At 39.7% G+C, this 15,931-nt stretch overlaps 1 protein-coding gene across 3 annotated transcripts in view; it reads left to right on the forward strand.

Moving 5' to 3' along the window:
- The window catches only part of Ube2q2 (ubiquitin conjugating enzyme E2 Q2), a 59,666-nt gene extending 44,052 nt beyond the window's left edge, over nt 1-15,614 (forward strand). For all 3 annotated transcript variants that reach the window (XM_057768182.1, XM_057768181.1, XM_057768180.1), the window contains 5 exons: nt 1,456-1,514; nt 6,041-6,089; nt 6,495-6,590; nt 11,561-11,627; nt 13,936-15,614. In XM_057768182.1, coding sequence (XP_057624165.1) covers nt 1,456-1,514; nt 6,041-6,089; nt 6,495-6,590; nt 11,561-11,627; nt 13,936-13,967 — 303 coding nt within the window. In that variant the 3' untranslated portion in view covers nt 13,968-15,614. The remainder of the gene's footprint in view (nt 1-1,455; nt 1,515-6,040; nt 6,090-6,494; nt 6,591-11,560; nt 11,628-13,935) is intronic.
- Nucleotides 15,615-15,931: the final 317 nt, after the last annotated feature.

Raw genomic sequence — 15,931 nt, forward strand, 5'->3', positions numbered from 1 at the left:
TCTTACTCCTCCCATATATATCCTTGAATTGTCAAAGTCCAATATTCATTTTTTGCTCTTGTAGTCTCATAGCCTTAGAACATTTGAGTTCATGTACTCAACATATGGATTTACATTCTATACTTGGATTCTGGGACCAGACAGATTTGGAATTTTCATGTTCCTTATTCTCAGGTTGTATATAGCATGATCTTTTTCCTGCCTGAAAAATATTGTTGAGTGTTTCTTTTTAGTACAGTTTGTAGATGGTAAAATTTGATTTGATTTGATTTTTTTTTGAGACAAGGTCTTGCTATGAAGCACAGACTGGTCTCAAACTCTTCCTGATTGCTGGAGTTACAGGCATGTGCTGCTTTGGCTGGCTTTAACTGCATGCTTGCGGAATATAGATTTTTTTAGGTTGGCAAGTTGCTAACTCTGAAGATACCTTTCACCTCTAATCTTTCCTGAAAGTGCACACAGTGGCCAAACCTGAGGGGTCTTTGAAAAATTCTTATCCAGTTTTTCTGCCCCGTTCTCTTTCTAAGGCTTAAGTGTGTGATAAACCTTGTGACTTTTGTTATTTTTTTGCATTTTCCCACCCTTTCTACCCTTTTTCTACCTTTTCTAACTTCATTTTGGATGTTTGTGATATTTGTGATGTGTTTTCTATTTACTGAATCTCTTTTCTGCAGTTTGTTGCTGTAGTCTCAGTCACTCATTAGGTTGTTAATTCTTGTAGCTCTAGAGTCCAGAACCCTATGGGTTCCGTTTTACTGTATGCAGTTCTGCTGAGGTTTTGCTTCTTCTCTTCCTTCCAGATGTTTGGTTACTCTAACATGTGCCTGCTGACTCTGGTTTTGCTGCTCTGCTTCTGTCTTCTCATTGTGTTGTCCTTTTGTCTTAAGTCTTAGTAAAGATGCACATTGTATGTGAGAGATTGCAGAGGGGTTTACGGTATTGTATTCTTCCCCGGGGGGATTAACATTTGCCCCTGTCAGGGCCACAGGCAGTGAGGACATCTAGAGAATCAGTGATGGAGAGGGCTGAGAGCCAGACTTGACTCCCTGCGGGGGTAGTTGGCTGTTGTTCCCCTTAGGCCCAACCTGACATGCAGAAGGCCCAGGTCTTTCTTTGGTGTGTTCCAGCCCCTCCTCTTGTCTCCTTGCTGCGAGTCTGCATTCTGCAGTTTGCTAACCTCTTCCATTCCTCTTCTGGGCCTGCCCACAGCCATGCTACTTAGTGTACAACGTGAGTTAATGCAGCTCTGCCCTATTCTGTCCTGACTTGAATTCCATATTTGACATTTTTAGTTACCTGTTTCTCATCTTTAGTTTGGTACTAATTTCACTTTTATGACCTTTATATTACCAGATAATAGGAGGATACATTTTCTATTGATTACTTGAAAACCTTCTAAATATTGCAAAATTAAAAATGATGTTCTTAAAATTAATTAAACTTGCATTTTTCTAGGATAATTTTCCATTTGATCCTCCATTTGTTCGAGTGGTGTTACCTGTTCTCTCAGGAGGGTAAGTTACATACACATTTACTTTTCTGTGATTGTGCGTGTCAGGGTCCTTTGCAGAACTAGTTGGACCCTGGGAAGGCTGAGTTTTTGCAATTTTGTGTCAGTTGAGGGAGCCAGAGGATTTACATTTCTAAGACATCCCCAGATGAAACTGATAGCGCTGACTTGGGGTCTACATTCAGGCTGGTACAAATTAGTTATTTATAAGTAGATATCGTAATGGATTTTATTTATAGATATTGATCCTTAAGAATTGGGTTTTAGCTGAGTATGCCTGCCTGTAATCCCAAACTGTCAGAAACTGATCAGGATTGTGAGTTTCAGGCTAGCCTTGGCTGTACAGTATCCGTCCGTCCATCCATCCATCCATCCATCCATCCATCCATCCATCCATCCAGATATGGATATTAGTTAATGTAGTCAATATTTGTTAAGATCCTGTCTTTTGAAAAAGCATTTTCAAATATAGACCATTGAGGATTTCAGGAAAGTTATAGTTATTGTGGTTCCCATAGGCCTGTGATATTGAGTGCAGTCACAGTGATAATTGGGAAACCTGAGTTGACTGGAGCTGATCCCAGTGTAGATAGGTGTTTGCCATACAGCCATACTGAATTTTATATTGCTTCTTTTTGTAGTTAGGAGGCTATGGGAGGCATGGAAAAGATCAAGTTGATTATGAAATGTTCCATAGTCCCCCATATAGGAATCATTAACTGCTTGTAGGGGAGCAGGAGAGATGGCTCAGTTAGAGAGCAGTTGTTTCCCTTCCTAAGAACCTGACTTCAGTTTCCAGCACCCACGCGAGTTGGCTTCCAGCTACATGTCACTCTAGTTTCAAGGGATTTAACGCCCTCTTCTGGCTTCTGCGGGCATATGAACACATGGATGAAAATAAATCTTTTAAGAAAAATTCTTTGAGAATTTTTTTTTAATTGAAAAAAAATTTCCGCCTCCTCCCAGCCTCCCGTTTCCCTCCCCCTCCTCCCACTCCTCTCCCCCTCCCCCCACTCCTTTCCCCCTCCCTCTCCAGTCCGAAGAGCAGTCAGGGTTCCCTGCACTGTGGAAAGTCCAAGGTCCTCCCCCCTCCATCCAGGTCTGGGAAGGTGAGCATCCAAACTGGCTAGGCTCCCACAAAGCCAGAACATGAAATAAGATCAAAACCCAGTGCCATTGTCCTTGGCTTCTCCTCAGCCCTCATTGTCCGCCATGCTCAGAGAGTCCGGTTTTATCCCATGCTTTTTCAGTTCCAGTCCAGCTGGCCTTGGTGAGCTCCCAATAGATCAGTCCCTCTGTCTCAGTGGGTGGGTGCACCCCTCACGGTCCTGACTTCCTTGTTCATGTTCTCCCTCCTTCTGCTACTCATTGGGACCTTGGGAGCTCATTCCGGTGCTCCAATGTGGGTCTCTGTCTCTATCTCCATCCATCGCCAGATGAAGGTTCTATGGTGATATGCAAGATTTTCATCAGTATGGCTATAGGATAGGACCATTTCAGGTTCCCTATCCTCAGCTGCCCAAGGAACTAACTGGGGACATCCCCCTGGGCACCTGGGAGCCCCTCTAGGTTCAAGTCTCTTTCCAACCCTAAGATGGCTCCTTTAATTAAGATAAATACTTCCCTGCTCCCATATCCATCCTTCCTTTATCCCAACTATCCCAATTCCCCAAGTTCCCCCCATCCTCCCCTTCTCACTTTTCTCTCCCCATCTCCCCTTACCCCTATCCCACCCCACCCCCAAGATCCCAATTTTTTGCTCGGCAATCTTGTCTACTTCCCATATCCAGGAGGATAACTATATGTTTTTCTTTGGGTTCACCTTCTTATTTAGCTTCTTTAGAATCACAAATTACAGACTTGATGTCGTTTATTTATGGCTAGAAACCAATTATGAGTGAGTACATCCCATGTTCATCTTTTTGGGTCTGGGACACCTCACTCAGGATAGTGTTTTCTATTTCCATCCATTTGCATGCAAAATTCAAGAAGTCATTGTTTTTTACTGCTGAGTAGTACTCTAATGTGTATATATTCCACACTTTCTTCATCCATTCTTCCATTGAAGGACATCTAGGTTGTTTCCAGGTTCTGGCTATTATAAATAATTCCACTTTGTGAAGCGATTCCTACTGTAATAATAAAATCTAAAAATATTGTCCCTAGGCTGATCATTTCTGTGTTTGAGAGAGTAGTTGGTTACATTTTGTTTATAGTACTGGTGACTCCTAAAGACAGACTTCAGAACTTCTTAGAATAGTCTCTTGTAATATAGAAACAAATGTGCAAAGCAAATATAAGTATAGATGCTATGTTTTTGAGATCACATCCTGCTAAGATTTCTCAGTGTAGTCAGAATATATATGAACTGATGCTGGAACTGCAGAATATTGCAGAACTGGCCAATAGTATCTGTAAAGCTCAGCTAAATAGAAAAACAAACAGAAAACATGGCCTTAAATCCATTTTTATGATGTATTGAGCCATTTAGATGTCTACAACATGATCTGGGAATACGCCTTTAAAAGTTGACTTAGCTGCCTGTGGCCCAATTCTTTGCTGTATCTCCCAAAAAGTTCTGTGGTATATTAATAGGCATTTTGGACACCAGACTAAGTGATGTTCTTTCCAAAGGTACTTCTTGGAGACTTGATGTGATTTTCCAGAGACACTAAATAACTTCTAAATCTGTCTTCCACAAAGATGCTAAGTAACTTATTCTAAATTTCTTTAGTCTTTCCCCCCCTCACTTTGCCATCTCAGGAGATGGTGTCCTCTGGTTTGTTGTTTGGGAAGTGTTGCACTGTCAGAATCCCAAAGTTCTGAGTGATGTTCAGAAAAGCTGAAGTGAACCCTTAGGGATCTTGTTGCTACGTTTGGCAAGCTGTTATAGTGCTGCTGTTCACAGATACTTTTAGAATGAGTAGAGATCACAGGCTAAGAACACAGAACAAAGATGTTTAGAATTGTGAAGATTCGTTTTTTTTTGTTTTTTTTTTGTTTGTTTGTTTTTTTGTTGTTTTGTTTTTTTTGATTTTCGAGACAGGGTTTCTCCGAAGCTTTTGGTTCCTGTCCTGGAACTAGCTCTTGTAGACCAGGCTGGCCTCGAACTCACAGAGATCCACCTGCCTCTGCCTCCCGAGTGCTGGGATTAAAGCCCGGCTAAGATTCATTTTGTTACTTTTAAACATTCCCTATATGCTTTTGGATTAGGCAGGGAAAGTAGCTTTTCTACCATAAAACTTGGACCATTTTTGGAAGAAGAATATTAGGTAACCTAACCAAATATTTACATATACAAAATAAACACAGGGTGGAAATAATGGCGATTTTTAAACTTTTGTATCTCTTGCTCAAAACACTAGCCTTCACCTAGCCAAGTATAGCAACACCAAAACTGCTGTAACATTATAAATTGTGTAACAAGTCATTTTTTCCCCTCCTTTCTCTGGTAAGCACACTTAACCATGGATATTGGATCCACCTGTCATTAAATGGTATAGAAAAAGGGAAATAAGAATTTAAAAAATGTTCTAGGAATGAAAGAGATGACTCAGTTGGTAAAATGTGTGCTGAGAAACTAGGACCTGAGCTCAGATTCCCCAGAACCCACATAAAATCTAGGTATGGTGGCGTGTGCTTTTAATTTTAGCACTGGAGAAGTGGGGCCAAGGAGAAATCCTTGAAACTGATTGGCTAGCCAGTCTAGCCAAATTGGTGAGCACCAGGTTCATTGGGAAGGCAGCTGAGGTTTATCTCTGGCCTTCATACCAACATGTGTACATAACAGACATGCACCACATAATACACAAAAGAAAGGAAAAACATTCTAGAGAGACGGATCCTCTGACCGTACTAAGAGTTTAGGATGGTGATGTGATGCTAGTTGAGACCCCATGCTACTATTGTCTTAGGGTTCAGTGGCAGAAACTGCCAGGCAAAGTCAAAATAGCTTTGATTTTGTAGTCCAACTACTAAGAGGCAAACTGCTGACTGACTGAAAATTTCTGAAGTATGTCTAAAACACAGCTTTCAGTCTAAGAAGACAGTTTAAATTTTGTGAAGCTATGTTAGGTGGTGTGTGGGCTCCACTGTGGAGTCTCAGTGTGTTGGGGTGGGGACACACTCTACTGTTCTGCCTCAACAAAGCAGCTAAAGCAGTTCAGGCTGTATAGCTCCCTGCTGCAGTGTGTAACTCTGGAGAGGGCAGACAGCAGAGCAGAGTTCGCAGCCTTGCCACAGGGTGCAGGGAGAGCTGCAGGGACAGAGGAACACTTGAATGCCAGCTAAGAAAACAGTTTTGACATTGGAAAAGTTTATAAGTATTCTGTTCAATTTGTTTGACAAGTTGATTGTATTAGAGTAATGACTATAAACATTTGAAATGGGCCCCAGTCTTACATCCCTAACAACGGTTTCATTGTTATATGTTATCTTGTAATTTTGTGTGCATGATTTCTTAGTAATGCTTTAGAAGTTAAGGAATATTTATATTTAGAGGATTTTGTATGCTTGCTTTCTTTTTTAAAGGTACGTGTTGGGGGGAGGAGCATTATGTATGGAACTTCTTACAAAACAGGTAACTCTTGTGCACAATTCTCAGTCTTGGTGGACTATTTCCATAAATTATCTGGGTTCTAAGAGCAAAGTTCTTAAATGTAGCAGCTTAAATTTTTTTAAAAAAAATGTTTTAGTAGCACCAACTTTAATAAACAAAATCTAAGGTAAACTGGTAAAATTTCATTGTACTTTGAGCTCAGTCCATGCTGGAACAACCACTGAGAGTAATGTCTGTTTAAAATTCATTTAGGTTTAGATGTTTAGGACACAGGATTGTTTATAAGATCCTAGAAATTGTCCAATATTTTCCTCTTTGCTACAAATTTTTTAGCACTGATTTGCTGTCATTGGGTTCTTCTGTGATGTTTCATTAGGTTTTCCTGAGTGGGAACTATGAAGACCACTGTGTTTTTTCTTCCCGTAGGGCTGGAGCAGCGCCTACTCTATAGAATCAGTCATCATGCAGATCAATGCCACCTTGGTGAAAGGAAAGGCCCGGGTGCAGTTTGGAGCAAATAAGGTACGTACTTCACAATTCCACAGACGTGTGAGGTGCCCTCAAGCTAGCGTAGGTCACGTGTGAGGCATATTTCTGTCTTGATTCTAGTTTTGAAGTTTAGTTATTTTTATACCTATGAGTGTTTTGCCTGGATGTTTGTGCTGTGGACCACATGTGTGCCTTGTGCCTTCAAAGGCCAGAAGAGGACATTGGATGAACTGCAGTTATAGACAGTTGTGAGTCACCATGTGGGAATCAGAACTGAACTCCCATCCCCTCCAAGAACAAATGCTTTTAACTGATGAGTCATCTCTCCAGCCCCCGTCTCAATTATTTTTGAGACAGCTGAATTTTCATTTGATTTTCTTGTTTTAGAGAAGTGAAGGCAGGAAGCACATGTGTAAGACAAGATGCTCACTGCAGTCCCTTAACCCCAGTCTTTCATATTCACAGACATGTTTAGTTTGAGCTCATTATTGTAAAATGTCACATACTAACTTCACAGTTGTCTTCTGATTGCCACACGTATGCTGAGACATGTGTGCCCACACATGTACACATACAATAATAATTATTTTAAATAGTGTTAAAAATATGCTGTTGATGTGTGTTGGTGAGTGCATGTATATGTAGTAGGGACAGCAATGGGGAGGACTGGAGTGCTCTGTAAATATGTATCAGTATAGATTCTTTGGAAGGACATTCAGGTATTAATAGCTATTGTTTCTAATAAAGGGTTTTGAAATACTGATGGGGTCAGACTAGGGATGAGGTTTGAATTTTGTGTTCTTCAAATTTCTTTTTGCCATATATTTATTACTTTAGAGTATTTTAAATATTTACACTTGGTCTTAGTCAAGAAAACAAAATGTAATATTTTAAATGACTTTGTCAGTTATTAATTGAAAGTAATTGAATATACGTGCTTTCTAAAAGCTGATTAACTGACATAAATTTACACATGCTGAAAAACTGAGTTCCTCTCAGCAGACATGATCAAGGTCAGGTTGGACGAATGGGCTGAGAACTTGGTAGCTCTGTGCAAGCAGCAGCCTTGGGAGAGGTGGATGTCCAGTCTGTCCTCAGTGAGAACAAGCATGGTCTTAGAAGGATGGTAGCCAGGCTGTTTCCTGTTCAGTTACTAAAAAATAAAAACTGTAGCATTAACTGGAAGCTGGCTATACAAGTAATAAATCTTTACAGGGTCCTGTTCAGGAAAAGGTAGTTCCCAGCACTTGGGAAGCTAAGGAAGATTGCAAATTTGAGGCCAGCAGGCTACACAGGAATTCTAGGCTCAACTGGGCTATATGTAAGGAGACCCTATTTCCAAAACCATAAAGTAGAGCACGCTAAAGTACATAGTGTGCATGTTACAGAGGGAACATTAGTGAATGGTAGTGAAGTCCTGGGGTATGCAGCCTTCGGGGCAGTGCTGACCCTGCTTCTACACTCAGGACAGGTGTCCCTTTGCTCCTGTCATTCTCTTGTGGGACCCTGAGTGGTGCTCACAAGCCAGGAAAGATCGGTTTTATTTTCATCTTTTCCGGTGCTAGGGAGTGACTAAGCAGCCTCGTCTAGTATTTATAATGAGCCAGGTTGTGGTGCCAAATATAAGAATGTTGGTCTCCACAGGCTCTGTTGTGGTTCCATGTGAGCTGCAGGCACAGCTCTCACAGAAGCAGACTCATCCTCCACAGAAACATGTTTCTAATTGAATCAAACAAACAGGGAATTCAGCTAAAGATTACAACTAGGCCACCCAGGCACCAGATCATAGATAGGGGTAAGGTCTGGGTTCAGAGGCTAGTGATTGAGTGCTTACTTAGTATGTGTTCAGTCCTCAATGCTGCAAAACACAAAAACAGAACAAAATAGCAACTTTATTTTCAAGTGCAATATAATTTATAAAATGTTGAAGCTGGGCACATGGTCACATGCCTATCACCCCAGCACTTAGAAGGTGGAGGCAGGACAATCAGAAATTCAAGGTAATTTTTGGCTACATAGTGAAATCAAGGCCAGGCTGAGCTACATGAGACCCTAAAAGCCAAAGGAAAGAAAACATTTAAAAGCAGAATAGTGAAATTGATCATTTAATAAGACCAGGAATGGTGTTAAGAGAGATTTGAAGAAGAATTTAACAGAACATACAGAGTAGCTTAAAATTAAAGAGAAAACCTCAATTAAACCACAGGGAGAAATAGACCAGTCTGCCAGCAAAGAAAGAGGTCTGCATGTGTGACTTTGAGTACTAGCGAGCAGGCTGTCTGGGAACCAACAGAGCCCTGTGCCCAGTACTGGATCCCTGTCTCCTTCCCAGACATACATGGAAAATGGAAAAAAATCACAGCAGACTATTTTATAAGACAAGGCAAACAATAGAAAAACCTTGTGGTTTGCTACCTTCCAAACCATATTATTCAAATATGTAATTAAGTTAGAAGATAATAATGAAGAGACCAATTAAAGAACAGATGAATTTGGAAATTAAGTGCCTTTCTGAATTATAGTTAAAAATCAAATATAAAATTAAAAATAATTTTTAACTACAATGGCAATAGTAAAATTCTAAAAAACCCTCCTAAAGTTGTTGAGTGAAGCCAATCCATAATGCTGAAAAGAAAAAAAAAGAGACAGATACTCTCTGATCCCTAGTTTAGTTAAATAAGACTGGTAAGTTAGTATGCCAGAAATACATGGTGTTCTGTAGAATTTCAGATTTATACAGCCCTTTGCTTAAATGGGATTTAAAAATAAAATTCTGCAGTGTCTGGGACAGCAGCAACAGTGCAGGGCTAAAGGAGGGCTCAGAACGGTAGTAAAAGAGGAGGAGAAAGGACAACCTCCTCGGACATGGAAGAGGAAGAAGAGAGACTGGAGGCAATGAAGTTACTAGGCTAGGGAAGGTGAGAGAGCAGAATCCACCAAAACCTATCTTGTTAAAAAATGCTGGTACCTAGTTTCTTGTATGCTAATAAAAAAAATAAAAACAGAAAATAACAACAGATCAAAAATCCAACTCACTGTTACAAAGGAGTCAAACCAACTAAAAGGAAAGGGAGAGATTATTGAAGGTGTAAGCAGAAGTCTGCTGCTGACCTAATAGTGCCTTAAAGTGGAGGTTAACCATTAACTGTGTCTGCTGTCCAGAATGGTAGAGGCAGAGTGGGCATAGTATCCCATGGTCATTTGAGAGTATGTTGTGTATATTTTGTTATGCTTAGTCTGTTTCTCTTTTATTTTTCTCTTTCTGGAAAAAAATTAATGTGTATGGATGTTTTTGTCTAAATTTCTTATATGTCAATGCACCATATGCATGCTTGGTGTCCTCAGAGTCCAGAAGAGGACCTCACATCCCTGGAAACTGGAGTGGGAAGCCACCATATGGGGTACTAGTAATCAAACCTTGGTGCTCAGGAAGAGCAGCAAGTGTTTTGAACCATAGAACCATCTCTCCAGCCCATGAAAGTATTTAAAAATTTTTCTTTGCTACCATGTGGTGTGTGTGTGTGTGTGTGTGTGTGTGTGTGTGTGTGTGTGTTAGGTGCCTGATGGCAGGGCTTTAGATTACTCTGTAGAAAACAGCATCTGTTTAAACTGGTACAGAAATGAAAATAAGTGACTCACAAGTGCATGGACTTGGTCAGCTGTACTGAATAGTAGACCAGCAAATGAGACCATTTGAGGATGTGGCTTTAGACAGTGGTGAGGGACTTCAGGGAAGTTCTGTAGGGATGCATACAGATGGTCTTGGCAGCCATAATGGAGCACTTGAGCAAGGCCTCAGCATGGCAAAGGCTGGGTCCTGACGCAGCAGCTCCTCTCTAGATGTTTTTACCATTTGGCAAATGTATATAGGGTTGGTCTTTGGACAACAGCATTCACCCTTGAAAAGTACAAGAAACTAGAAAATGTAGCTAACTTGAGTAAGGGAAGTGGGGATGGGAAGGTGTTGGAGAGGAGGCCACTTGTTCCTTCCTGGCTGCTCAGCCCCAAAATAATCACACAGAAACTGCATTAATTAAATCACTATCTGGCCCATCAGCTCTAGCTTCTTATTGGCTAATTCTTACATATTAATTTAGCCCATTTCTATTCTGTGTATCGCCACGTGGCTGTAGCTTTCTGGCAAGATTCCAACTGGCTTCTGTCTCCAGCAGTTCCATGGTTTCTCTCTGTCTCCACCTTCTTCCTCCCAGTATTCAGTTTAGTTTTCTCCGCATACCTAAGTTCTGCCCTGGTATAGGTCTAAAGCAGTTTCTTTATTCATTAGTGGTAATCACAGCATACAGAGGGGCACCCGTATCAGGAAGGGATAATGTCTCTATCTACATTTTGTCATTGTTCATCACTGTGTGTTTGTATGATGTGCTACTGCAGGTGGGGTGAGCTGTTATAGTGCCTGATAGCAATTGTAGATCTGGTGAGCTGTTAGAGCGTCTGATAGCGATTGAAGTTAGGTGTAAGCCGTCCATGCTTGCGGGACAAAATTCAGTCCCTTGGTGCCTTAGACAAAATTCCTTATTTTAGTCAAAGGAGGTGACTTGGTGGCAATTGTGAGCATTCTTTATATTTCTAACTACAAATATTTAGATGCATGGCGCCTGAGCTTATTGTCTTCTTGTCTGGAAGCAGCATCTCATGGACTGTCCTTTTGGATATAAGAAGGAAGAGTTGGGGTGTTACTCATCTAAATACGTTTCCTTTGACTTGATCAGATAGTGTGGAGACACGTACTAGGATTATAAACTTTCTTGCTTGACCAGTGGTAGGAAGACTTTAAACAACAACTCTGAAGTTTGTGGGGTTTGGTGAAGTACAATTCTGGTTTTGTTATTCTTATAAAATTGTAGCAAATATGGAAAGTTAGTAACACAAATCCTCTGGAAATGAAAATGTCCTTTTAAGCTCAGCAGTGATGCATCTGTATTTACTCTGATGGCTTTCATCTGGCTGCAGTTTTGATTTAATAATATGTATTTCTTTTTCAGAATCAGTATAATCTAGCACGGGCCCAACAATCCTATAATTCCATTGTACAGATACATGAGAAAAATGGTATGTTTAATTCAATAAGTACTTAGTGCCATTCATGAAGTTGTACACAGCATGCTGTTGTTTGCCTTGTTTATTCCTGTGTTTCTGTCTTAATTTTTCTTATCAAATATTGTTAATTATAGTGGGAAAAGCCCTTTACTTTTGCTGTATTAATAATTTCTCAATAAATCTTAACATTGCTTCTTTCTGTACCCTGAAGACTTAAATGCCTTTGAGTCTGAACCAAGAATTCAGCTTAATGGATAAATCCCGTTGCTCACTTGAAACATATTCTGTAACTAAAGGAATTGTGCGAGCAACTCTGTGTAGGAGCTCTCACTGTGCTTGAGCAAGCATAACAGGATCATAACCATCTACTTCTGAAACATCTTCAGCTTTGTGCTTTGGTAGACCTTCCTTCCTCTCTCAGGGTCAAACCCAGAACCCCACCAAGCAAAACATTCTATTGCTGAGATACAGGTTTACTGTTTGAACAAGCCTTGCCTTGTTCTTGCTTTTCTTTCTTTCTTTCCTTCTTTCTTTCTTTCTTTCTTTCTTTCTTTCTTTCTTTCTTTCTTTCTTTCTTTCTTTCTTTTTTTTCCTTCTTGTTTCACTTTTTAAAGATAGGATTACACTAAGTTGCCCAGGCTGATTCTGAGATCACTCTGCAGTTCAGGCAGGCCTTGAATTTTGAATCCTTCTGCTTCAGTCTCCCCAGTAGCTGGGATTATAGGCCTGCATCGCCTGGCCTGGCTTGAAAGACTTGTTTGTAAGTGCCATTTATGTGTCTTCCTAGCTCTTTTTTTTTTTTAAGTCCTATGATTTATTTAGAAAAGAAATATGTGTTTTGTGTGTATGTGCTTGTCACCACACATACCATGTGGGTTCTGAGAATTAAACTCAGGTTTTCTGGCTTTGTGACAATTGCCTTCACCCACTGAGCCACTTCTGTGATCTCTTTTAGCCCCGGTTTCCTCATCTCTAAAGTTGGCAAAGTGTCCTTTAATAAACACGGAGAAAAAGAATAGTGTCCATGCAGCGCACTTTGTAACCAAGTGCCCTGAACAAAGAGTTCATTGTAGTATGGGAGGGAAGCTAATGCTCTTTTGTGCAGAGTAGAAGGAAGTAACTTTCCTAAGGGTCAGTATCTGTAGTAAATGGTCTTAACTTTCTAGAAATGTGTTAGTTGAGCTGGGAAGTTAACCATGCAAGCATGAGGCCCTGAGTTTGTTCCCAGAACCCACATGAAAAGCCAGGCATGAGAGCAGATGCCTCTGATCCCACCTGTGGGGAGACAGAGAACTCTCTGGCCAGCCAATCTGAATTATTGAGCTCTAGGTTGAGACCCTGTCTCAAAAAAGGGGAGAGCAGTTGAGGAAGAAACGGGATGTTGACCTCTGGCCTATGCACACTCAACTTACATATGTATGTTCGTTTCTAAGATTAGATTTGTGTCTTGCACACTTATTTTAATAACAATGCCACTTGTCACTTTTTCAGTGACACTTTTAGAAATAATAGTCAAAACCAAGTCTTAAAGGAAGGTCTTACAATATGAGATTAAGCCCAGGCTTTCATAATAGCCATTTCTAGTATATCAGTGTGTTCCAATGCCTACTTTGTGCCAGGCAGGCATGACTGAGCTTCTAATTGCCTTTCTATGAGAGTTTAGACTTATGTGGAGTAGGAGCAACAGTCCTCTTTGCTCCCTTTTCTTTCTTAAGGCAAACCCTACAATTGACATTCAAAGATATTTATAGAAAATGGTGTGTGTGTGTGTGTGTGTGTGTGTGTGTAAGCCTTGCATTGATGAAAGAGTAGTGGATTCAGTATCAGAAAGCAATTCTAGTTTCCAAAGTTTTACATCTTTTTATTTGTTTTAAATTGACAAAATTGTATGCTTATCATGTGTAACTTGATGTTTGGACATACATTATGAGATTACTAACTCTGTGATAGACTACCTTACATACTTAGAATCTTATGTCATGACAACACTTTACCTATCAGTATTTTTTTTTTTAAATTGTAATTGCCAGGTGTCTTTTAAATACAAAATTGAAATGGAAGGTTAGCATGTAGACTACTATTAGGTCATGCTGTCATTATCAACTAGGAATACCATAGGTGTTGGAAATTATTCATATGCAGTGACTTGATACGGTGAGCATATCTGAATGCTGGGTTAGTAGCCAAAACACAAGTTTAAGTTTCTACAGTAGTGTTAAACAACAAAATTATGAGTAGAGACTGGACCTGCTCTTAGTAGTGCCTTTTCCTAGTTGCTTCAAGGATTGAAGTAGTTAATGTTGTTTCCTTTTTATTTTAGGCTGGTACACACCTCCAAAGGAAGATGGCTAACTACACTGACATATGTCTGGACCAATGTCGCTTTAAAGAAAATTGTTCCAACGTGCAGACATAAGCTTTTGAGTGCCCGTATAACAGCAGTACCGAAGACATTAGCTAATAGATTATATAGCGGATAATCTGTCAACTGACATCCAGATACAGCCTTTTCATTTTGCTCACTTTAGGTATCTTGGACTGAACAGTGGGGCCTTTACTGTATTTTTCCTATTAAGTACACACAATAGCGACTCCCTACCACCTCTTTCTTGAAAAGTGAAATCTTTTAAGCAAGCAGGGAAGTCAGCATCAGTTTACTGCAGCTGTGAATTTACAGTAACCTTCTTATATTGAGCCTATGGGGTATGAAGATTTGCAAAATCTTGTTCGTTTAGAGCCAATAAAAGTTTAACTGATGGTCAATACTGGTTTAGGAATTTTAGGTCTTCTAAACCATAGCCTTTTCAGGTCTGAAATCTTTTTATTGCCAAAATTATGACAGGAAGCCTCTTCATTAAATTGTTAACTTTTTCATGGTTGTGTGAAAGTTTGAACTGTTTCTGGGAGAATGGTCTTAGTTATATTCTTTCATATTAGGGAAGCAAAGTGAGCCATTTGTGAGCAGTGCTTTCCCCTGCTGTGCTGAACCTGCCTCCTCTGGTTCAGCATTTTTTGGGAAGAGCCACAGTGTAGAGCCCGAAGTTCTAAACTATGAAGTTATTTTTACCTTTCCACTTATTAACGGGGTGTTGCAATTGTTGATAAACTGATAAACTTCTAAAGTGATTGGTACAAAGACTCCTTGAGCAAAAGTATAAAAGATACCTAAATTGGAGACCATTAAATTTTTTGCTATAGCCATACAGTGCTTTTCCATCAGAAGACCAGTAAGAATTCTGCATATGTTAGTCTTTTATACGATGTGACACAAATCAATGTACTTTCCATTTTACCACCTTATCTGAATCAGTACTCCATGGTTGGTAATAGTTTTTTTTAATAATCCCTGAATTTGATTTAAATATAAACTCTAGCTATTAAGCACTTTTAAAAAGAAACCCAGAAGCACATTTTCCTGCACAAACCAGTACAGAGTTTTTTTCCTTTTCGTTTTCTTTTTGCTTTTGTTTTTGATTTTCGAGATTTCTCTGTGTAACAGCTGGCCTTGAACTCACAGAGGAGTGTTGGGATTAAAGGCACGTGCCACCATCACCTGATTCAGAAGGTGTTTCTTACACATTTGATTTTAGATTCTTTTCTTTTTCTTTTTAAACTTTGCAAACCACATTCAGGAAACTTGGCACTTGTGCATTTTGTGTTTTTAATTTTTCCTGATTCTGTTTTGTTGGTTAAGAGGACAGGTTAAAGATACCTGGTATTCTCGCTCACTTGGTTCCCTTTAAATGATTGCCAGTGCTCGGATAGCAAGTGACAAGGCAGAATTCTTCAAAGCAGTATAAAGTTCCTTAAGCCTTAAGGCAAAATCTTGAATACATTATTGAATTCTTTAATACCCTAATGGCTAGCAGATTTGACAGCTGCACATTTGGCATGCTTTGTTTTTTGGATTTTATTTTTCATTGCAGATTTATTTGGCAATGTACAGTAAATTTTGTAAACTTGCATCAAGTTTATGAATAAAGAACCATTTAAAAATCACTTTGTCACCTTTCCCTCATAAGAAATGCTGTGATTCAGGTGTCTCTAGCTCTACTAAAATTCTAGTGTAGGGTATTTAAGAGAGAATGGGTGTGGAGAGATTTCAGGGGTGGAGATGAAGACTGATTTAATGAGAGAGGTAGGGAACCTAGAATTGGTATGCACAAACAGTGCACTCAATTTTTCTTTAGCCATTCCCTTTACAGTCTTTAAACTCAAATGTATGTGGGTTTGTTTTTTTGTTGGGTTTGTTGTTGATGTTGTTGTCGTTTTTGTTTTTGTCCCATTTTCCAGTCCAGGCTGTCTGGCAGGGAAAT

This window comes from Chionomys nivalis, chromosome 4, assembly GCF_950005125.1.
Source record: "Chionomys nivalis chromosome 4, mChiNiv1.1, whole genome shotgun sequence".
Taxonomy (NCBI): domain Eukaryota; kingdom Metazoa; phylum Chordata; class Mammalia; order Rodentia; family Cricetidae; genus Chionomys; species Chionomys nivalis.